Source organism: Astatotilapia calliptera, chromosome 7 (assembly GCF_964374335.1).
Source record: "Astatotilapia calliptera chromosome 7, fAstCal68.1, whole genome shotgun sequence".
NCBI classification, from domain to species: domain Eukaryota; kingdom Metazoa; phylum Chordata; class Actinopteri; order Cichliformes; family Cichlidae; genus Astatotilapia; species Astatotilapia calliptera.
In genome coordinates, this window is record NC_137428.1 from 2,140,488 (window position 1) to 2,164,216 (window position 23,729).

General features: G+C 43.3%; 1 protein-coding gene and 2 long non-coding RNA genes across 3 annotated transcripts in view; 1 reads left to right on the forward strand and 2 right to left on the reverse strand.

The window, feature by feature from the left end:
- The window catches only part of LOC145429642 (uncharacterized), a 47,480-nt gene that overhangs the window by 10,653 nt on the left and 13,098 nt on the right, over positions 1-23,729 (forward strand). The window contains exon 2 of the long non-coding RNA XR_013909906.1: positions 2,028-4,485. This is a non-coding gene — a long non-coding RNA (uncharacterized LOC145429642). The remainder of the gene's footprint in view (positions 1-2,027; positions 4,486-23,729) is intronic.
- Positions 5,303-9,105, reverse strand: LOC113027205 (zinc finger protein 277-like). The gene is made up of 7 exons (XM_080304007.1): positions 8,989-9,105; positions 8,255-8,468; positions 7,892-7,980; positions 7,421-7,557; positions 6,463-6,505; positions 6,203-6,377; positions 5,303-6,008 (listed from the first exon to the last, which is right to left on the reverse strand). Exons 1-7 carry the CDS (start codon positions 9,014-9,016, stop codon positions 5,819-5,821), a joined length of 876 nt encoding a protein of 291 aa, XP_080160133.1. The 5' UTR covers positions 9,017-9,105; the 3' UTR covers positions 5,303-5,818.
- LOC113027209 (uncharacterized) lies at positions 13,048-23,677 on the reverse strand. Its single transcript, XR_013909903.1, has 4 exons — positions 23,585-23,677; positions 23,122-23,371; positions 17,886-18,970; positions 13,048-16,821 (listed from the first exon to the last, which is right to left on the reverse strand). It is a non-coding gene; the product is annotated as an uncharacterized LOC113027209 (long non-coding RNA).

Genomic DNA, 23,729 nt, shown 5'->3' on the forward strand with positions numbered 1-23,729 from the left:
TCTTCTTCTTAAGTTTCCATGCTAAAATTTTCATTGATTGCGATCCTCCATCATAATGTTTCTGTTTCAAATATAACAATTTTCTCTTTATCGTCTGTATACTCTGCGTATTTATTTCATTTCTAATCATTGTTAGTTTCTGCAAGGTGCCCGCTGAAGGCTTATGTTTGTGCTCACTTTCTAATTGTTTTTGAATCGCTTGTAAATCTTCCATTTTTTTCTCTCTTGCTTTTTTTTGGAAGGAGGCAAATGCTATAATCTTCCCCCTCATAACAGCTTTTAATGCGTCCCATAGTATCGGGGGTAAAACCTCCCCATTATCATTAATTTCAAGGTAATCTTTGAGCTCTGCCTTTATTACTTTCCTAAATTCTACATCTTTAAGCAGGGATGAATTCAATCTCCAAATTGAAACTTTTGGGTGTACATTCATATCAATCGTTAGGTACAGCGGTGCGTGATCACTTATATCTATCAAGCCCATCTCGCATGTTAAGATTTTATCCCTATCTCTTCCAAACATTAAAAAATAATCTATCCTCGTGTAAAGTGAGTGTGGGGCTGAAAAATGAGAGTAATCCCTCCTTGTAGGAAAGCGATTTCTCCATACATCAATTAAACCCACCTCATCGAACAGTGCTGAGATTCTTTTATATAATGTACTCGATCCCGGCTTCTTTCTTTTAGAGCTATCTAGGTCCGGTTGTAGGCGTATATTCAGATCACCGCCGCAAATTAAAGGGCCTTGAGTTTCTGTCACCATTATGTTAACAATGTACTTAAAAAAGCTTAGGTCACTTCCTGGTGGGGCGTACACATTCATTAGAGTAACCTGATTACCATCAACTGTTCCCCGTACCAGTATAAATCTCCCATCCTTATCTTTAAGTTCAAATGACTTTTCAAAGTTCAGTGCCCTGGAAATCAAGATTACCACGCCCCGTCTGCGGCCTGATTCATACGCTGAGGAGAACATATTTGTAAAACCCATCCTCCTGAGTTTTTCATGTTCATTATTATTCAAGTGTGTCTCTTGTAAATATACTATCTGCGCTCGATCTTTCTTCATTTTATTCAAGATTCGGCTTCGTTTAATGGGGTTCGTGAGCCCATTCACATTAAAAGATATAACCTTAATTCCTCTAGTAGTCATTTATCCGAAATAAAATATCCAGACTTAATTAATTTATCAACTGGTAAACTCCCTTTAACAACCCAAATAATAAACAACCACAATCGTCCAGAATCGGACAAAGAAAAAACAAAACAAGACAAAAAAACAAAAATAATATGTGATTCCAAGGTTGGGGTCAGTCCTAACAGACCCTGGCACGTATATCCCATAGACAGGGGGAAACCTCCCCTTACTGGAGGGCAAGGGCCCCTGCTAGCTCCTTTAAGGTGCATTTCTCCACAGTCTCTCTGCAATCTTAATCATCTAATAAGGGAAAAGTTTTTGTTATCTCACCCATTGCGGCCGCACAGTATATCTCCATTAGTCTCCTGTCGTAGAGGGAGAGCACCTTCTAGATAGCTGAAGCTGCTCACTATTGGGACTTTCTCTATGTCCCTCCGAGTCACACCGCTGCGACTTTCCAATCTTCGCCCACGTCAAATTTGACAGCTGTTCCATTAAAGTCTGCTTCTGGGCAACTTTATCAATCTGAAATCCCCTTGTCCGCATGTCCGCGGTTGCTTCCTCCGCCGTCGCATAAAGCATGGTTCCCTCTTGATAGAAGACCCTTAATTTAGCAGGATAAGGAGTCTGGAACCTTATGTTCTGTTGTTTCAGAGCTCTTTTAGCTTCAGCGTAGCCTTTACGTTTTCGCAGAATAGCTGGTGCATAATCCTGATCGAAATATATTTTCTGACCGTTCAACAGAACAGTCCTCTTGGCCCACGCTTTACGCAAAGCTTCTTCCTTGGTGTTGTAACGTGCAAAACAAATCAATATCGAACGTGGGGTTCCCTCTCGGTTCCTCACTCAAATATATTTCATTATATTTTCTGTCATCATTTTATTATAGATTAAGTGCAAGAGTTGTTAAGTGTGGATACGCAGCCCTGCCCTCCTGCGCTATCAGCAGTGGGAGCAGCAGAAACCCCTCAACAGCAACATTTTACCCCATCAGGTAAAACATAGGCTATGTTTGCTTTGCCTTATTGCCACCTCACAACAGTGATATAGTATGATGCAATCCCATATTAGATACTTGATGAATGTGTGTTGTTGTTATTCAGCCTGGTTCAATGTGCCCCTTTTTAACTTGAGCACCCGCCCCTTTAAACATCTCTGCATGGCCCTGACCAGGAGGGGAGAGAGACACACAAACAACGAGCGCTCCCGTCCATTATTCTTGCTAATGTGACAAGCTGCAAGCCTGCATCAACCACTTCCGTGAGTACAGAACTTTCTGGCTTTTATGGAATCGTGGTTAAACAACAGCGACGACAACAGCACGCTACACACTTTTCACCACGCCTTCATCGACAGAGACCGTGAATGCACTGGGAAGCAACATGGCGGCAGCTGGTGCCCTACAATCACCGTGAGGGCTGTTTCCCTGTGTCCCTACTACCTCCTCAGAGAATTCCCACAGCTTTTCATCATCTTGGCCCTGACAACATCAGCAATCGTTTGATCTATAGTGTTACATCATATTCTATAAGGATGTTATGTGTTTGTAGACTTTCTGCCCAGTTTGACCCATTTAGCAGACGTCAGCCTGTTTAAGGCTCTGATATCTATTCTGTGTGACTTACAGCAGTTATGACATGGTCTGATTTTCTCACCCAATAAAGGAATATTTCATATATCAGTCTACTCTTCATTCTATCAGACACAGTTATCACAGCTCGTACATTTGCTTTATACACATATGTAAGCATTGAGCCAAATGTAATAATGCCAACGTATTAAACGAACAATATTTGTCTCTTATATATAACACATCTGTATACACACTGTCACAGATACTCGTCTTTGAGTGAAGATTTAAGGTGATAGGACATATAAACAACTGTTCAAGCTCACTGCTGTAATATATCATAATAATCTGACTATAACTTTAATATTGGCCATATTATATTTACATTACCACAGTGAGATGACTTTAGTCTCATGACCAACATCAGCTAATTGTTATTTACTAGCTAATCTTAAATGACTGTTCAGCACAGGAATGAAGCCCAACAATCATGTTTTACGGTCCTTTGGTCTCAAATGAACAAAACATGTTCTCCTTCGTTTCTGTCACACAAAGCTGTATGACACGTTTCTCGCGGTTAGTATCATGGTTGCTAGGCAACCTGAGCAGCGCGACGAAGGCAAGACCGTCCTATTTCACAAGCCTCTCACTTCCGCACTTCTCATACTTATAGTACGCACCGTGCGTAGTGCGCGTACTTCAAGCGTGCAGACCCTGAATTGGGACACAGCCTAGTGGTGCCGAGCTGGCGCACCGAGTAGTTCCTGTTACCTGCTGTGTGTCTGTTTTTACAGGTAAGCTGGGTTCCAAATAATACATATGTGATAGACAACAGTAGCAATCGAAAAGCTAGAGAGCCAGTTCACGAGTTTAAGGGTTGATAGCGACGAACCACCACCAGCTGTTGCTAAAAGCACCTTTGTTAGCTAGCAAAGTATTTACAAATAATTCTCCCGTTCATTGATCTGAGCATGCGCAGAATGATCCACAGCGCTCCTTTGATCTTCTTGAACGATCATCGTGACGTCACGGCGACGTCACAATGATCCTTTGAGAAGATCAAAGGATCATTGTTATGTCACAGCGACGTCACATTCTCTGCCACGCCCACCGAGTCTATAAATAGGAGCTCGTTCAACAGTTTACAGCAGAAAGAGACAGTTGTTTGAGACACAGCTACCCTTTGCATTTAAATCATTCAGAGATTTAACTTTTGGACACTTTTGAGCTTTAAACCTTTACAAAAATGTCACAGGGAGATCGGTCAAACATACTGGAGCGTATGAGAGAGCACCTCCGGCATCAAAACGCACGACTCATTGAACAAAACACACGACTCACCGAAGAACTCGAACGAGTGACTGAAATGTGCACAGAATTCAGTCACAATGTCACACAACTTGATCAAGAAAACGCACAACTCAAGCTAGAAAACGCACAACTCAGTCAAAACTACATAGAACTCAGTCAAGAATACACACAACAGAGGCAAGAGATGGCAGAACTCAGACAAACTGTGGAAAATCTTCAGCGCCCAGCGGTACGGGAACAAGAGAAAACAGAAAGAGAATCGCCTGGTTCGTGGGGTGTAAACCTACTTAAAGTAGGTTTAACTGTTGCCGGATGTGTCATTGCGTTTCCTGCAGCTTTCTGGGTCGCCTCTAAGATTTTCAGCTGAAGCGAATGTCCGGATCTGTGGGGTCTGCCTCGAGGCCGGCGTCCGTCTGGGTCGATCCTTAATAGTCGTTTTTGCTGAGTTCTCATTGCTTCGAATCAAGTGTCAATACCATCTTTTGAACTCCAGCCACAGTCCACCGACCTGTCATAAATACGCTGTGCTCTCCTTTATGTTTGATTTAATTTTGCCCCTCACCCCCCAACCAGCCATGGCAGAAGACCGCCCCTCCCTGAGCCTGGTTCTGCCAGAGGTTTCTTCCTGTTAAAAGGGAGTTTTTCCTCTCCACCGTTGCCAGAGTGCTTGCTCATAGGGGATCATTTGATTGTTGGGGCTGAATTTTTGGATTTCATTTAATTGGCTTGAACTGAAAAATCTAAAAATTCATGTGAGGGCTTCACATAGTGGAGAGCACTACATTTGCTAACTGCTCTTTGTTTATTTGTAGATTTTGTAGTTCTTCCTACTACAAAAACTACAAATGAAAACAAGGCAGTTAGCAGCAAATGAAAATAAATAAAACACTTAAAAAAAATCTGCTACTGCTCTGTGTGTTTACTTCAGTGAACACTTGTATGTTTTTGTGTTAGAAGATTATAGATTGTCCAAAATGTCCTACAGCCTGCCAGAGTACGAAATGAGGATAAAACAGGAAGTTTGACAGCAGTGAGTTCCTGCAGCGACCTCTCGTTTCTCTCCTCAGTGCTGCATGTTCGTGAACGTGAGCCTGGACGCGAAGGACGCGGTGAAAACTCTGAGCGCTGCAGTTCGGCTCCACCATACGGCAGGTGTCGCTCAGCAAAGCGATGCAGAAAAACAACAGAAACACCAAATAGGACAGATGTTTCAGGCACGAGACGTCCCTGGGCTTTCTGAGGGGACAACAACAACAATAATAACAACAATGTGCAGTAAAACATACACTCATTCTTTTCATTTATTAAGTTCCTGTGTTGTGTTGTTTGTGTTGTGCGTAGTGCCGACGCGGGACAGTTTGCAATTGTGTAGTGCTGTTGTTCTAAGTGTGACTGTGCAATGACAATAAAGAGTCTCTCGTCTCATCTTGACGATGAGCTCGTCCACCACAGCACTGAATCCAGCTCAGTTACAAGTTACAAAAGAAAATCATTTTTACTCGAGTACTAAAATTCATATTCAAGAAAACGCATGTTTCAGCTTCATTGCACGAGGCAGAGCAATTACGTTTCAGCGGACATCATGGCGTCCGCGTGTCCAGCTGTGGAGAGGACTCTTCTTTTGCCTTTCTTATCTTTACTAAGTAGAGACGTACAGGAAATAGTTGAGAGGGAAAGGGCCGGACTCAAACCCGTGCCGCTGCGTTCCAGCCATGTGGGATGTGGTCACCATGAGCTGAGCTCAGCCGACGTCAGAGACGCCTTTGAGTCAAACGTATGACACGTGTCCGTCTGTGGTCCTAGCTGCTGCCTCCTCGCTCCTTCAGCAGCTGCTTGAGGACACTGGACTGTTTCAGCGCTCTCAGGTTAGAGATGTCCTCCGCGATGACCGGGATCTCCTCGCCGCGATGCTCCTCGTCACCGTCGCCTTCCTCGCTGTCAGAGAGCGTGCACAGGAGAGCGTCGTTCTCGTACGTGGGGAAGTAATACCTGCGGAGCGAGACGACGTTTAGTGCTCAGGCTCAAATTAGTCCCAAAAAGGACGCCATTTTCATCAGCTGATAAAAATACTCCAAATGAAGTGTAAACATCTGTGGCGTTGACCACGTTCATCAGCAGCTGTACGCCAGCTTTAAAGCCCGCGCTCTCATTGGTTAATTCTGCAGGCGCTTCCTTAAACCTACTGCGGCTGGTCCCAGGCGGACATCTCTGGCAGTTTCATCACGTGACCTTCAGCCGCGATGTGACGCAGGGCGTCCGCCCGGCAGTCGAACATCCGCGTGCAGCCGTAGCAGCGGCTCTGATGGATCTGCCGCCGGATGAAGTTCACCAGTTTGACCTGCTGGTAGAACTTGAGGTCTGAGGGAGGACAGAACATTAGAAACACTCAGAAGGAAGAAATAGAAGCAAACTGCGCTCGAATTACCACGGCGATTTCACTCACTGAGCTCGGTCTTAAGGAGGTGGAGGTCGAAGCCGTGAGCCTCCTGCAAACACAAAACAGAAAGATGTCAGGGTCACGCACGCGACGCCCGTTACAGACTTCATAAATAACAAAACCAGAAAGCAGAGAGAAACTTTTCTGCCTCTCAGGTAAACTCGTCACTCGTGAGCACAAACTTAGAGTCACGTTTGGGAAACTGGTTCTGACTTTAAACCAGAACGTTTAATCAACGACAAAATCGGACTGCAGTCGACGTCCAATCCTAGATTTATTTATTGTTCACGAGTGTTAAGTCTAATTGTTGAATGTTGTCATCGTGTTTCTTAAATTTGTACGGTCTGAGTTCAACCTATAGGATCAAGACGTTCCTTTGTCTCTGACCTCTCCAGCCACTCTGTGCTGGGGGAGCTTGTGTTGTATTGTGTATTGTAACTGCCATGTCAATAAATAGCTACGGGGGAAGCTGCTCTTTGAAGGACTTCGGGCCTGAGACAGGACAGGGGCGTGGGCTCCAAGAGCTGGTTCTTGACCAAAGACTTCCCTCGTTAGCGAGTGAAAAACCGGTTGAAGATGTTCTGTTATGTCTTGTTTCCTTCATGATGAATAAGTCTCTAAACTAGCGGGGCCTGTGGAAACAGACCCAACAACGAGGAAACATTTTTATTTGCTCGTTAAAGTTTTGACAATCATGTATTTATTTGGAAACTTTTCAAAATAAAAGGCGCTTCATTTTAAAAGCTCTTCAGCTTCGGTCCGTCTGTGTGTGAGGGCACTTTCTGAGTAAAATCCATGTTTTGTGCGAACGATGGATTCATATGTTTGCAGAGACCTCAGGAAGCAGATCGTTTCCTGTTAGTGTGCACTGTCTCCGTTCTCCCAGAAGCCTTTGCAGAATCGTTTCAGGGATGAAAAGCAGAAAACGATATTTTCCTTCTCTGAAACTTCTACGTTCCCGTACCTTCATATGCGCGTAGATCTGCTCCAACGTCTCCGATTGGTGATCACAGAACAGACACACTGCAGAGACCGGATGAGCCTGCCAGTCCGACCAATCACTGCGGACGATACAGAGATGAAACGAGCAGACTGAAAGCATTCACACAGGATCAGAGGAGGACTAGGAAGTGGACTTGATTGAAACTTTTGCATCCAGGCTGACACAGTAAATAAGAATATTATCAGGACGGACAATCCAAGGTTCAGTATCTTGGTTCAGGCTCAGACATGTCACTGAATGATGTTTATGGAATTATGCGTAAACAGCAGCTTTTTGGGGGTTGGATCATAAGAGATGACTACAGGAAGCAAAGAAGCTTTTAGTCACATGATTTCAGGAAGCTCTACCTTCTGTCTGCTTTCATCTAACACACGTGAGGTTTCCAGGACTGATGGGAATCCTGCGGCGCGTTACCTGTTTGAGTGAACTCACCGACTGGGCCCGTGGAGTTGGTTTTGATGACGCTGCAGAAATCTGTGAGCGGCTGCTCGAGGAATCTGCCCTTCCAGTACAGCAAGTACCTGATGGAGGAAACTCGTCAGTAAAAACCGACTCACAGCCAGGTTTACCGGCGCACAGAAACACTTCGTCACGGTTCATAAAAGCAGCACACTAGCAGGCGTGGACATGCTGGACTTGTTGTATATATTTATACTTGTAAGGTAAGGGTTTCCCCCCATCACCCCAAATAATTACAGGAAGTCTTTGGTGAAATGATCGAGTTCCAAATGCTAAAAACATCCAAACGTGTTCCCGAGAGTTAAACGAGTGAGCCGGAGCATGTGTGGCTCGTACTTTGGGACGTCTGCGATGAGTTTGACGTCGGCGATGACAAGCTTGTGCTCCATCAGCAGGTGTCTGAGGAGGACGTCTTTCCGCGGCGGTGGGACGGACTCAGAGCAGAACAGGCAGACCAGCGGCTCGGAGCCGGGACATTGAACACCGGGAGAGCTGGAGATGTCAGCCGGCTGATCGGGGAAACACAGCGGCTCCAGAATGCTGTCCTTACCTGAGAAAGCAGAAGAGAGACTACACCTTATATACCACACACACTCTACTCCAGACCAGGTGAGTCAAAACCAAGCGGAAGCGAGAATGTACAGCCTGGCATGAAGAAGCATTTCCCTCTGATCTACAAAAATCTGTCTGTATACAATTATTTTCATCACCCGTGGGGACAAAACTATGATCTAAAAGTAAAAAAATAAATAAATTAATGAATTAAATAACTCATTAATCGAACTCAGACTTTACACGCTGTTAAATCCTGAATAAACTTCACAGCTGTCAGACTCAGTACTGACTGAATATACAGATTGCTGTATAATCACAGTTAGCAGCCCAGCTATTTCCTAGCCTGCTAGCTTAGCCGGGCGGGTTCCCGCCTGCTTTTCTGATTTTTTTTAGCCTTTTTTCTGCTGATTGTGGATTCCCACAGACTCGGAGAGTCACCGACACCCAAACCTTTGCACGCAGACCACCAGATATCAGCATTAAAGCCGCGGACACGTTTAAAAGGTCACACTTACCGTCTTTACTCGGCTCGCTGGCGGCCATGTCTGGTGTCACGTGGTGCAAATAACACAAATCGTACCAATCGGAGGCCGTAAAATGCCAACGAAGCGCCTTCGCGGACCCCCGGTAAAACACGAATTAGAAAAGGTGCATTCAAGTGGTTCAAGGAAATATAAAAACTCAAGTTTCGATAGCTGAAGGTTAATTAATGTGAATGAAGTTGACTAACATGTAACGTTGGACGTTGTTGCATATATATAGCAAAGAATATAAATCACATGAACACTCAGATCCTCAAGATATAGCTGAGCGTGTTCTCTGAACATGAAAGTTTAGTGTTCATAAATCCCCATTTATTAACATTACATTAGCATATGTGTCCTCCCCTCTATTACAAATTTTTAAATGAAACGTTATTTGTGAATGTGTACCATGTGTACAGGTGTAAGGCTCCCTAAAATAAAAGTCTGAAAATAACATTTGAGTTTCTGTACAGGGGGGCACAAGAAGGCTGGATATGGTGCAAATTCTTAAATAAATGACCCAAGTTTTATACGTGAAGTCAGTTTTAAGGTGGAGTGGCTGCTGATGACACACAGCTTGGATTCGGGAATTCACTGGAAGCACGTTGTGGTCAAAGACCACTGGGGGGCACAAACAGCTCAGTGTTCATCCTGCAGTCTGACTCACTCTGTTATTCTCAACAACAAAAAAAAACTATAGATAAAAGCAATGACAGCAATACTGCAGAAATAATAAACCTTTCTCCCTTTAAGCACAGAATGAAAATATGAAAACACACTGTCAGCTGTTTTTTTTAAATATTGCAAATACATACATGATGTGATGTCATGCCATGGTGATAATCTCATATATGACACGTTATTATGACTCTGTAATCACCGAAAAGTGCTCACAGTCAGTCTTTGTGACTGCAGTTTGTTAGTCCAGCATAAAGAACAAAGTATTTCACAAACACTTTTAACCAGTATATAAAAAAATATTTTGAGTTTTAAAAGTTCATGTTCACTGGCGCACACACTACCAGACACTCCTTCTCCATGCTTCATGGTGGGAACCATGCATGTAGAGACCATCGTTCACCTTTGTGGAACCAAAGATCTCAGATTTGGACTCATCACACCAAAGCACAGATGGTCTAATGTCCATTCCCTGTGTTTCTTGGCCCAAACTAATCTCCTCTGCTTGCTATTTGACCATAAAGGCCTGATTCACACAGTCTCCTCTGAACAGCTGATGTAGAGTGTGTCTGTTACTGGAGCTCTATGTGGCATTTATCTGCGCTCTGATCTGAGTAGCTGTTAACTTGTGATTTCTGAGGCTGGTGGATGAATGTATCCTCAGCAGCAGAGGGGACTCTGGCTCTTGCTTTCCTGGGGCGGTCCTCGTGTGAGCCAGTTTCTTTGTAGCGCTTTATGGTTTTTGTGAAGTTTTTGCAATTTCCTGGATTGACTGACCTTCAGTTCTTAAAGAAATGACAGACTGTTGTTTCCTTCGCTGATTGGTTCTTGCCATAATATGAATTCTAACAGTTGTCAAATAGAGCTGTCAGCTGTGTACTAGGCCTGCACAATAAATAAAAAATTTATTGTCATCGCAATATCAGCCTGTGCGATGGGCCCATTGCAAAAGACGGCGCAAACTGCGATAATTGGGTACCTTAAAATGTTTACGCACATGCTTTAAAGAATTTGCCAATCAAAGAAACCCCTTTACACATTTGACCAGTCGAACAGAGCCCTTCACGGCATTAACCAATCAAATGGATTAGAGGCCCGCCTCCTATGTAGGTGGGGAGCGAACAACGCTGCAGCGACGAGTCGGAGTTGTAATGGCTGAGAGCGAGACGCATGACGAGAACGCTACTGACTATGAACTCGTGGCTAAAAAATAGTACCTCGCTTATTTGGAGGTACTTTGGATTTGGTAAAGACGACGTTCTCCAAACACAGGTGCTCTGCAAAACTTGCCGAACACTCGTGGCAACCACCAGAGGAAACACGACTCCACCATCATCTTCAACACGACCACAGAGAACTGTTTGAAGAGTTCCAGAAAGACAGGGCTAGCTAATGTTGCTAATGTTAAGACAAAGAGCCCCGCAGTCCAACGGCCGTCTCTGTATCCGAGTTTTTAAAGTGGAACTCCTTATGAGAAAACGTGGAAGCGCTACAAAGAAATAACAGAGGCCATTACACATTTTTTGACAAAGACATGATGCCTATAAATACAGTTAGCAGGGAGGGCTTCACCAGTCTGATACATAAAGTGGACCGGAGATACCGCATCCCCTCAGGAAACTACTTTTCCCATGTCGCCATTCCACAAATGTACGAAACATGCCGCAAGACTAGGGTGGGTTTTAATAATCGATTCATCGATTAATATCGATTCTGGCTTGGATAACGTGATATCGATTCATTAAAATCCTGAATTGATTTTTTTAATATAAATGTATTTTGCCTGAAATTCCAGAATCTCAGGTGAAACTTCACAAAATTTTGACAACCACCAAACATTTAAAACAGTGAATGAGAGCAAGAACACAGATTCTGCACAGAGACGTAAACACAAAGCGCCGACGGATCAGGATCAGTGAGATGTGACTTTCTCACCCGACGGCACGGACACGCTCGGGGCTGAAAGCCGACAGCTCGCTGATTCTGATGTTTCGGCGGGTCCGCGCTTTGTGTTCACGCCGTTTTTGCACAGATTCTAAAGCTGTTAGTTTGATCTCTCTCCAAACAATATTGACCGAACCAGCAGCAAAAGAAGATCCAAACGCTTCACATAAACATCGTCATGGATTCACTCTGACTGTTGCTGTTTTGCTTCCACCAGGATAAAATCACACTTCATGCACAGCTCTCTCTCTCTCTCTGTACTTCAAGAACAGTTTCCCGTCTGTCCCCGAAATCTGTTTTCTGCATTATTTGCTTGGTTGTTACGCACAAGTCTACTGTTGTTTACAGCCTGTCGGCCGATGTTTTTTTTTACTTACTTCCAAAGAGAAAACCTAATTTCTGCCGTTCAACAGGCTTCTGAACAAATGTAAACTTTTTAAAATTATGCAAAACGCTGTCTCTAATAAAACCGCTGTAACTTCAGAGGCAATGTTCATAAGCTGGTTAATGGTTTTCTTTCGTTTTTGATGTACTGCAGAATATTTTTATAAAATCCAGGCCAGGAAAACCACCTTCATGTGTTTCTGTGTTTTATCTTCAGCTACTTTGACACAAAGGCCTCTGCTGTGACGCTCACACCTGTGATAAAGTCTTGCGTGTGTCAGCTTCCTTTTTATAGATACAAAAATATGTAAATGTGCTGATCTGAATTATAATCTGACTGAGGCAAAATTTCCCAGATTTAAATCGAATCGAATCAAATTGAATCGAATCGTGTATCGAATCGATTCAGGACCTTGTGAATCGGATTCGAATCCATTCTAGAAATCATGGACGATACCCAGCCCTACACAAGACCGTCACATTTGAACTGAGCCAAGCTGAAAACTATGCTACAGACCTATGATCAAGTCGTACAACGGAGCCATATATGAGTTTCACAGTGCTCTTCCTCACCGAAGACTTTGAACTGAAAACACGGTGTCTAGAGACTGTGTGTTTTCCAAACTCTCACACTAGTGAAAATATAGCCCGTGTATTACGTGAGGTGCTGGCCAGCTGGGATCTTAAAGAAGACCCAAAAATTTTTATGGGGGCAATGTTTCAATGTTAAAGTGCACTTTGTTGTTGCACTGCTAATACGGCAGCTTTCTTTAAATAAAACTGTTGCAGTAAAACGGAAATTATGTGGTCGGGGTTTTTTGTTTGTTTTGCTATTTATTTTATCGTAAGTCATATCGTTATCGCAATATTGATCGCAGTTATCGCACATCGCAGGGTTTCCTAATATCGTGCAGCACTACTGCGTGCCACCCTGACTTCTAGTCCCAACCAGATTCAGAAGGCAAGAAATTCCAGGATTCCAGCTTTGGAGTTAACACACCTGTGAAGTGAAACCATGTCAGGTGACTACAGCATGAAGCTCGCTGAGAGAAGGCCGAGGGTTTAATTCCATGTGTTCATCCATAGTTTTGATGCCTCCAGTGAAAATCTGTAAATAGTCATTAAAATAAAGAAGAACCAAATTTAAATATTATATATTTGTGATTGTTATTTATGTTTTTGCATATTTCAGTACTTATTTTTGAGAATTTCTTGTTCTATTAATTGTAGTTATTTGTAATGTTTTACTCGTTGTTTGGTAGCATGCTGCAATACTGAGACCTGAGAATGTCACGGTCTGTGTGGCAGACTGTGGGGGAGAAAGGACCTAAATGCTGGACTCTGTGCAGTAAACAGTGCGTTGATTTACAGTGAAGTAAATGTAACACACAACAAATCTCCAGTGCGCTCCCACGACTCCCGTGTCGCGCCTTCTCCCAAGTGTCTGTGCTCTGCTCCCGAGTCTCCGCACTCTCCGTGCAAAAACAAAATCCTCTAGCAAACAGAGCCCCTAATCCCAACGGTTTCAAAGTCCGACCGCACGTCCAGCAGCGCTGTCAAAACAGTCCCCAAAAAACTGAAAAAATCAACCACAGTTCTGCCACAGTTTTGGCAGCTGGCCCGATGGACGGTGACGGCAGGAAAACAGCTCGAGCGGCCTGCCACAGGTCTGGCAGCTGTGGCATAGCAGTTCTGGTGGCCGGCCAGTGATCTGATGACAGCCTTGTAGTAGGTCCAGCCACGTAAGAGCTCCGATGGCCCATGGCGAAGCACTGCAGGTGGTTTGTGACACGCAGGCCGTGCTGGTGTGGCAGCTGCAGGCAGTGGAAATGATGGTGGTGTAGCAGCCACTGGGGGTAGATTGGACGGTGATGCAGCAGCAACAGGTAGGTAAAGTGATGGTGGCGTGGTTATGGCAGGCGGTTGAGCAGGTGAGGTCTCCAACATCATAGACACAGGAACAGCAGCACAATGCAGAAACAAACACATATCATATAACAAGAGTCATAAATGCTCATGGACCCTGGGTCGCTCAGACCCAGGTCCTGGACAGAGAATCTGTTTTTCATTCATATCATGTCAAATGGCTGAATGACAGTGAAGCTGAGTCTGAGCTCTCTTCTGCTTTAGTCATTTGTGGCACAAATTTAAAAAGTTTCTGGAAACATCCCTCAGAGGTTTTGGTCCATGTTGACATGACATCATCACACAGCTGCTCCAGATCCATGATGTGAATTTCCTGTTCAACCAAATTACATTCAACTCAGTTCACTTTTATTTATACAGAAAAAACAACAACAGTTGCCTCCAGGTACTTTATATTGTAGAGTAAGAACCTTATGATAATAAAGAGACAAAAGAGAAACTCCAACAATGACATGTGAGCAGCACTTTGGCGACAGTGGGAAGGAAAAACTCCCTTTTAACAGGAAGAAACCTCCAGCAGAACCAGGCTCAGGGAGGGGCGGGGCCATCTGCTGTGATTGGTTGGGGTGAGAGAAGGAAGACAGGATAAAGACATGCTGTGGAAGAGAGACAGAGGTTAATAACAGATATGATTCAATGCATAGAGGTCTGTTAATACATAGTGAGTGAAGAAGAAAAACTCAATGCATCATGGGAATCCCCGGCAGCCTACGTCTATTGCAGCATAACTAAGGGAGGATTCAGGGTCACCTGGTCCAGCCCTAACTATATGCTTTAGCAAAAAGGAAAGTTTGAAGCCTAATCTTGAAATTAGAGATAGCGTCTGTCTCCTGAATCCAAACTGGAAGCTGGTTCCACAGAAGAGGGGCCTGAAAACTGAAGGCTCTGCCTCCCATTCTACTGTTAAATACTCTAGGAACAACAAGTAGGCCTGCAGAGCGAGAGCGAAGTGCTCTAATAGGGTGATATGGTGCTGTGGGGTCATAAATAATAAGTATGATTTAGTCTGATGCTTGCAGTGTTAGTGCAAACAAAATGGAAGGAAACAATAATCAAAGCAATCTGGATTCTTCCAGCAGTGTCACTAACACAGATGTAGTGATGGACAGGTGTGACACAGATGTTTCTGATGCCCCTCGTGGTTCTGTCAGGACATCATTAGAGTGACATGAAAACCTTCAGATGTTATGATGTTACTCTTTCAAACCCTTTCACCACCCTCTCTCTCCCTCTGGAGGTGGTGCTCTCTCGGCCTCCCTGCGGCTCCTCGTTCTGCTCGAGCAGGCCGCTCAGGTGCGCTCAGGTGCTGCATTATTCACACCGAGCCCGGGGGCTCTAATTAAACCCTGGAGAGAATTAGAATCGTATGCCCTTTTGTTTAAGTGCGCTTTTCACTTCTCTATGTGCACGGCGCTGTTGTACTACCGTGGCAGTATAATCATGGTCAAAATCGATGGGTTTGTCTTTGACGAGGATCTTCTTCTGCCATGCGTTTCTGAGGACGGTTTCCTTTGTTTTGAACGGAAGAAAACAGACGACAATGGAACGGAGAGCGGCATCAGCACCTGGCTTAGGACCGAGGGATCGGTGAGCCCGTTGTATTTGTGGGTCAGTGCCATCAGGTATTAGCCTCTCTCTTCTGATCACATTTTCAACAAAGCTCATTACCGAACTGCCCTCTTCTCCTTCTCCTTCTCGATCTAGACTGAAGGTCTTCTAGCCTTTCACACAAACGCGGGGGCAAGCTAAGATGTATGTTATGTATGTTACGTCGTTGTTTTAAAGTAAACTAACAAAATCCAGAGCGACTGCAGATATGTGTAATTTCGCATAAAATTACTCACCGTTCGCGATGAACACAGCTCTTGATAAACCTTGAACACGTGCTGTTGAATATGTCCGCTTGTGTAGAAGAAGGGAACTGTGAGCTGTTTACACGTCATCAAGTTGTATTTTACATCGACAGAACTTAAAATTATATTGTTTTTTGATTAAAAGAAGATTTTAAATTCAGACAAATCACGATTATATATTGAGTAAAGAGGCATAATTTATGTGTCACCCGAACTCAATAAAATAAAAATTTTAATTAGGAAGTCTAACAGTATTTATGAACTTGATTTTTCATTTCACAACAACATATATATGTAAGTAATGACTAAAGATCCCATTAATTACTTTTTAGAGTGACAGCCAATCACCTTCTCAGCAGAGCGCACAACACGCTGCAGTCTGTTTGTCCCTGATAGTGGCTCCAGCGTACCGCACGGTGATGGAGGAGGTGAGGATGGACTCGATGATTGCAGTGTAGAACTGCATCATCGTCCGTGTTGGCAGGTTGAATTTCTTCAGCTGCCTCAGGAAGTACATCCTCTGACAGGTTTGAAGTGATGACTGCATTTGAAGAATTTAAAAAACAACAATGAGACACAACTTCACAAGCAGAAAATATGAACACTTGCCACTGTACATATACACCTCATGTAGAAGAACATGTATACAGAATGTGTTGAAGTTGAGAAAGGTCTAACAAATACCTGCTTTCCTCTTCTAAGGTAGACAATCCAATACTACATACAGAGAAAAATCCAACAATCATGTGACCCCCTATGAGCAGCACTTTGGCGACAGTGGGAAGGAAAAACTCCCTTTTAACAGGAAGAAACCTCCAGCAGAACCAGGCTCAGGGAGGGGCGGGGCCATCTGAACATCAAATTCACAGAGGCTCACAAGATGAATCAGATGTGGAAGAGTTTGAAAATCTGAACAAGAGCCTCACTGATGACTACATATCGCTGTCTGGGGCTCTACACATCGATCGGGAGATGAAGCTGGATAAACGAGAAAAAAATGTCCAAGCTGGAGGCAAAATTAGCAGAGCAGGAGGAGACACTGGAGGAGACACAGAAAGGAGTGGCATCAAATTCAGCCCAAGAAAATAACACGTTCTACTGTGTCCTGCAATGAAGATCAGACCACACATTATAGGAAACTTTGTTAAACCTCTGAAATCACAAAGTTTAAAATATTTGAGATTATTATAATTAACTAGCTCATGATGTGCTTCATTCTTCAACTTGATTTATATGTGATGTGTAAAAGTATAAAAGTCCTACGAATGTATTATTCTTGATCTTTGTGGTGTTTTCACTGTGAATTTTAATTCCAGAAAAGAAGAAGAAAACAGAAACGCAGGAAAGGTTTTTCATCCGGCTCAGTGTTTCTCTGCAACAGCTGAACACTCGATCCGACTAGTTTGGCGTTTCAGCTCACCGATGCGACAGAAACATTAGTGGGAGATATTTCTTGGCAACTTTTAAAAGATTTGTCCAACTTATTCCAACGTAAACCCTGTCCGTGAAGCCAGGGGACATTTCATGGGCTTATGCGATTGGACGAGAGGGTGTAGTGCTACGTTATTAGCCAATGACTTGTCACGGTCCGGGGCAGCGGCCGTGTGAAGAGTGGAAAGGAGGACTCAAATTCAGCACTTACTCAGATGTGAAGGCGATTTATTGACAATATCAAACATAAAGTGGAGATGGCAAAACAGAACTAAGGATGAACTAAACTGGGTGAAACTACACAAAGGAGTGGCAAACCTGAACATGAAGGGAGAACAGCAGGGAGAGCACGCAGGGGATTTCACAGAGTATGAACACAGACGACGCGACGAGGAGCAGAGGAAAACACACACTATAAGTACACAAAGAGACACTGGGAAATCACACACAGGTGGGGGAAACAGCTGGACCTGATTAACCTGACGAGACAGGGGAACACTAACACCAGGGACCAACAGAGGGAGCACAAACCCAAAACCCAGTATCTAAAATCCCAAAACACAAACCATCCCAAAACAGCCCAAGAATAATAAAGAGAATAATAACAATAAAGAACATAAACACAAAGTCACTGAGTCATGGCCGCAGGACCATGACATGACTGTTGATCACCACGCTGCATCCTCAGACTGCACAGTTTGAAGCAGATCAGATGAACGATTGTTAAATTAGATGAAAACCACACAGACACACATAGGCTCCTTGATTTATTAGAGATTCATTTAGCACTAGGACAAGAGGACACAAATTACATAACAATGTGAAAGAGAATAAATATGTGTGCACTCATTTCAGCAAGGAATAATTTCATTGTTTCACAAAACTTTATTAAAATTGTTTGTTTTTGAATCCCTCTCAAATCTATTTAATCGTGAAAAAAAAGTAGTATTTCTTTTACAAAAGAATTTCTCGAGAATGAAAGTTACCTTCACAGCTTCCCAGTCAAGAAGACCTTCCAGGAGGAATGAAGGCCCATGAGGATTAAATAGGGATTATTATTGATCACAAATCATGCAAAGCGACTGGCCAAACTAGTAGAGCCGAAAACCCATCGGTGAAACAGTTCTGACGACAGAAACAGGGCTGATGGTCCTAATGACGGGCATCGGGGGCATGTTATTGGAGACAAGAACGCGAACTGTTGTAGTTTTGCAGAAAGGCTGGGCCAGAACAGGCGTCGAAGCCCGCATGGGTGCCATGATGTAGGCGGCAGGCACGGGAGGAGAGGGGATAGGCGGTGCTGCTGGGGAAAACGTAGGACATGGGGGGTTAGGCAGCGGTGTGTAGGGGCGCCCTAAAACAGTTTCATACACCTTGTGCAGTATGTTGCTCTGCTCAACCTGCAGAGCTCCAGAAAGCATCTGGAAGTTCTCAGTGAGTCTTTGGTTCACCTCGCTGAACTTTGCTCCAATGCTGCCTGACATCATGAACTGCTTAAGCCGATTATTTTTTGAGAATTTTGACACCAGTTTCTCAGCATGTTTCAAGATGGTGTGGAGTTCCTTCAGCGCTTTCTCCACAGCGCCAGAGTTTCTGCCTGATCCCCTTTCTTTGACGGTTAAAACCAGTCCCTCCAAAGCTCTGACCCTGTCAGCAATCCGCCTGCAGCGTTCGTCATTGTCCTTCATATTGTCATACATCTCGATGATGGTTGGGCAGAGGCCGAAAAGTTCGGAGACCAGCTTATCCATGGTGAACTGTAAGGAAAGAAAGGTAACAGAACTGTAACGGTGCCATGGAGAAGTAAACTTAACTAGACTGAATTCAAATCAAAATCAAATCGAAATTTATTTATATAGCACATATTAAAACAACAGTGTTGACCATAGTGCTTCACAGTCAGTATAAGCATGAGACAATTAAAACAAACAATAAAACAGGACAACAAACAATAGGTAACAACACAACAAGCTAGACCAACTAGTTAGAATCAAAAGCCAAAGTAAAAAGATAAGTTTTAAGACGTGATTTAAAAGACTGGATCGACTCGGCAGTACGAACATGAACAGGGAGGTTATTCCAGAGTCTGGGTGCCACGGATGCAAAGGCCCGGTCACCTCTCGACTTCATTCGAGACCTAGGTTGTGCTAGGAGCCTGTGATTGGACGATCTGCTCTGTTGGGATTGTATGAGTGGAGTAGTTCAGATAGCTGGGCGCTAAATTATTCAGAATATTAAAAGTGAACAAAAGAATTTTAAAATCTTTGCGATATTTAACAGGGAGCCAATGTAATTTGGCTAACATTGGAGTTATGTGTTCATGAATTCTCATACCTGTTAAAAGACGCGCAGCTGCATTTTGAATTAACTGGAGCCGGCAAAGAGAGGAGTGTTGGAGGCCCGAGTAGAGGGAGTTACAGTAGTCCGATCTGGATGTAATAAATGCGTGGATAAGCTTTTCAAGATCTTTTAAAGGAAGGAATGGCTTTGCTTTGGATATCTGACGCAACTGGTAAAAGCTGTTTTTTACCACAGTGGAGACCTGTTTCTCGAGTTTAAAAGAGCCCTCCAGGAACACTCCGAGGTTCCTTACAGTGGGCGAGAGATGGCTAGCGAGAGGGCCTAGGGCATCAGCTAACTGGTTTAGCGGAGTGTGACTACCAAAGACTATGATTTCGGTCTCGTTCAATGTAAGAAAATTATGTGATAACCAAATTTTAACTTCATGCAAGCAGTTGAACAGAGGTTGCAAAGAAGCAGTCACATCAGATTTCAAAGGTGAATAAATCTGGATATCATCAGCATAACAGTGAAAGGAGATGTTGTATTTACTAAAAATTTATCCCAAGGGCAACATGTACAAAGAGAAGAGAGCAGGACCGAGCACGGACCCTTGAGGCACACCACAATAAATAGGGGCAGAAGCCGAGGAGTGTTGCCCCATAGCAACAGAGAACGACCTCTCTGAGAGGTAGGATTTAAACCAAGATAAAACCTTTGAGACCAACAACATGTTCCACTCTTGATAGAAGAATGTTGTGGTTAACCAAAGCAGCAGTCAAGTCAAGTAAAACTAAGACCACAGAATATCCAGAGTCAGCAGTTAAAAGAAGATCATTAAAAACTCTAAGTAAGGCTGTCTCTGTGCTGTGGCGAGGTTTCAAACCAGACTGAAACTTGTCATTAATACCATTTGCATCTAAAAAGGCCTGAAGTTGTTTTAGAACTACCTTTTACAATATTTTGGAAATAAAAGGGAGTTTGGAGATCGGCCTGTAGTTAGTGAGAGCATTAGGGTCAAGATTTTTCTTTTTCATAATAGGTTGCACAACAGCATGCTTAGAGAGACGGTACACAACCTGATGACAATGATGCATTCAGCAGAGATAAGATACAAGGACCAATAACATGTAAAGCTTCCTTAAAGAAACAAGAAGAAAGAATATCATGCGGGGAACCAGAGATTTTGAGATGATCAATTATATCTTTTAAAGCAGAATAAGACACTGGCTCAAACTGTTGGAAGACAGTCAAGCATTCAGAAGCTGGAACTGGGTCTAAAGCTGATGATGGGTGAGATGGATGAGAAGCCCTTAAAGCTGAGATCTTTCCAGAAAAATACTTTAAGGATTTATCACAAAGACCCTGTAAGTGGTATCAGAATTAAACTGGGATGAACTTCATCTGGAAGCTCTGATGAGCTGAACCTGAAATCTCTCAAAAAGGAAGTTTCAGATTCGGCTCAGAGGTCTGAGTGTGAGAGCTTCCAAAGTAACTGGAAGGATACATTAAACTGGTGGATTACACACAGATTTATGTTCTAAGAAAAGGCTGCAATCACAAAGTTGGAGACTCCGCCCATAGAAACAAAAAATCATTTACTGTGAATAGTTTGAAGTGATGACTGCATTTGAAGAATTTAAAAAACAACAATGAGACACAACTTCACAAGCAGAAAATATGAACACTTGCCACTGTACATATACACCTCATGTAGAAGAACATGTATACAGAATGTGTTGAAGTTGAGAAAGGTCTAACAAATACCTGCTTTCCTCTTCTAAGGTAGACAATCCAATACTACATACAGAGAAAAATCCAACAATCATGTGACCCCCTATGAGCAGCACTTTGGCGACAGTGGGAAGGAAAAACTCCCTTTTAACAGGAAGAAACCTCCAGCAGAACCAGGCTCAGGGAGGGGCGGGGCCATCTTCCCCGACTGTATGTGTAATTGAGGCTCACAGTCAGAACCTGGTAGAAGCTGAATTACTGATTAAACTTCTTTACAGGCCCTGAAATTGACTCAAATATCACTTTGAGATGTGAAAATGCAGACATGGAAAACAGGTGAGATTTAACAAACAATGAGAAAACAAAACAAAGTCCCAATGGGCAAAAGTGAAAAGTCCAAAAGGGAGAAAATCCAAAGGCACAAGGAACTGGAGACCGCAGACGGGGCCTGGAAACAGGCGCTCTGACATAGACTAGAGATAAGAAAATAAAAGACAATGACACAGGAAGTGAAAAGAGATGACCAAGCAGGGAATGAAGGACAGTGGATATACTGGACAGAGTGATGAAGATGGAGCTGCCAGGCAGGAGGAAAAGAGGAAGACCTCAAAGGACGCAGTGACGGAGGACATGCAGAGGGTTGGTGTGACAGAGGAGGATGCTGGGATAGGAGGAGATGGCGGCTGATGATCTGCTGTGGCGCCCCCTGAAGGGAGCAGGAGGAAGAAGAAGACTGAAATATGTTCATGTTCTGCTTTGTGATTGTGCAACAACCAGTGTTTGTTAAGTCAAGCATTCCTCAGAATCAGTGTTCAGTGTGTCTGTGTGACATCGCCGTGAAGATAAAGGTTGTTTTTGCATCACGACTCCAAAGAACTCTGTCCCGTCAGCAGCTGAACATTTTTCATACCAGGGATAAAACACACATACTATTGTGGAACTGCAGAAATGAAGCTAAACGTGCGTAGTCAAACGTAAAAACAGAAATGTTAACCAATTGTTTCAACTAATTTTAGTTCATAGACACAGCCTATGAACTGAATAGGCTGTGTGTAATAGGTTTGTAAGGCCATGTTACCCCTAAATTTCTATCTTGTTCAAAGAGAAGATATAAAACAAAGTTCTGAGCTAATCGACCTCAGTGTTCTCCTTTTTTAAAAATAAATAATAATAAATATATAATTTCCACATTTATAAGTAATGCAGTTTCTAACGAAGCATGAAGAGCATTTTGCATCTTTAGGGGTAAATGAAACTTTTCTGGAGCTTTAAATATACTTTCATACAAACGTGTAAAACTGGACCCAGTGGCAGCAGCTGATTCCACATTTAACTGCTGTATTAAAGAAACACTTAGCTTTTTATTTCTGCTGATTTAAAGCTCAGCTCATTTGAGCAATGGACAAGCTCACGTTAACAATCAAGGACGCGATCAGCTTTTCTAGTTCTTTCATGGACATTAAGAGAGAATTTGTTGTGAAAAAAGACACATTTTGTGAGCTATCCACTCGGTCTGTGCATTCGGGGTGGGGTGGGGAATCTCTTGAATGTTCGGTTACTGCAGGTTAAGCAGGTTAACAGAGTGGCACTGATACGTGTCCACCTTCACATTCTTCACTGTGAGTTTGTTTTTACAAAAGAATGCATTTGAGGAAAGATCGTTATCTTTGGGCGTAGAAACTCCACCAGTTTCTCATAAATGAGAGCATGCTGCAAGTGTCCGTGTTGGGAAATGACAAAGAATTTCCACTGACAAGAAGGATTATTTTAAAGTGGCAACTGCATAATTATGCTGTTTGTCCTTTCAAGACTGACGCAGACATGACAGGGTCATTGTTTTCTTTGTTATTTAGGCAACAGCACGCTGGACAACGGGCGTAGTCTTACAACTTACCTGCACATAAAGCTCCGTCACTTTTATATTCGGCTCAAAGAAACTGCTTGTTGTGCCGTAGCTACACACTCCTTTGAGCTCAGTGACTCCCTGCAGCCTCCCTGCAACAAATCAAGAGAGAAGATCCATGCACAGGTTTCTCTTTGTCTCCGGCACCAACTTCCCTTTAAGTTTCATTCTGCGTTGGTCAGCTTTTTATTGCAAATGCAGCAGAGGTGCACTCTTCTGTGCACCGGACCACAGCTACAACCTGGCAGGTCAAAATGTATTAAAGTTAGTGAAGGGCAGGATTTAGCCTCTGGCTGCTGAATACAACACGTTTCAACTCTAAATTCCCATTTGAAGAAAACACTTTCAAAGCATAGTTAAAAATATTAAACTGCTGCTGGTTTTAACAAAGATGACTCCAGGGTAAAATCTCCCATCGTACAGGAGCAGAGGAGTAAAGAGTTTGGGTATTTACCAGTCAGTGGAGGTCACAAGTGTTGCTGCTCAGGTGTTGAGGAAAATGAATGTCAATTTCATTCTTGTGAGTTTTTTAGGTGATTTATCTGAAACATCTCTGTGCTGACGTACAGCAACAGACACAACGATCTGCGTTAGCCCCG

Bases quoted from the DNA above. Each gene is read 5' to 3' on its own strand.
- LOC113027205 (XM_080304007.1), bottom strand. From the start codon at position 9,016: ATGGCCGCCAGCGAGCCGAGTAAAGACG. The intron at 7,981-8,254 runs GTACGAGCCACA...TTCCTCCATCAG, and splicing joins CTCATCGCAGACGTCCCAAA to GTACTTGCTGTACTGGAAGG. The intron at 6,378-6,462 runs GTGAGTGAAATC...GTCCTCCCTCAG, and splicing joins CCTCCTTAAGACCGAGCTCA to ACCTCAAGTTCTACCAGCAG.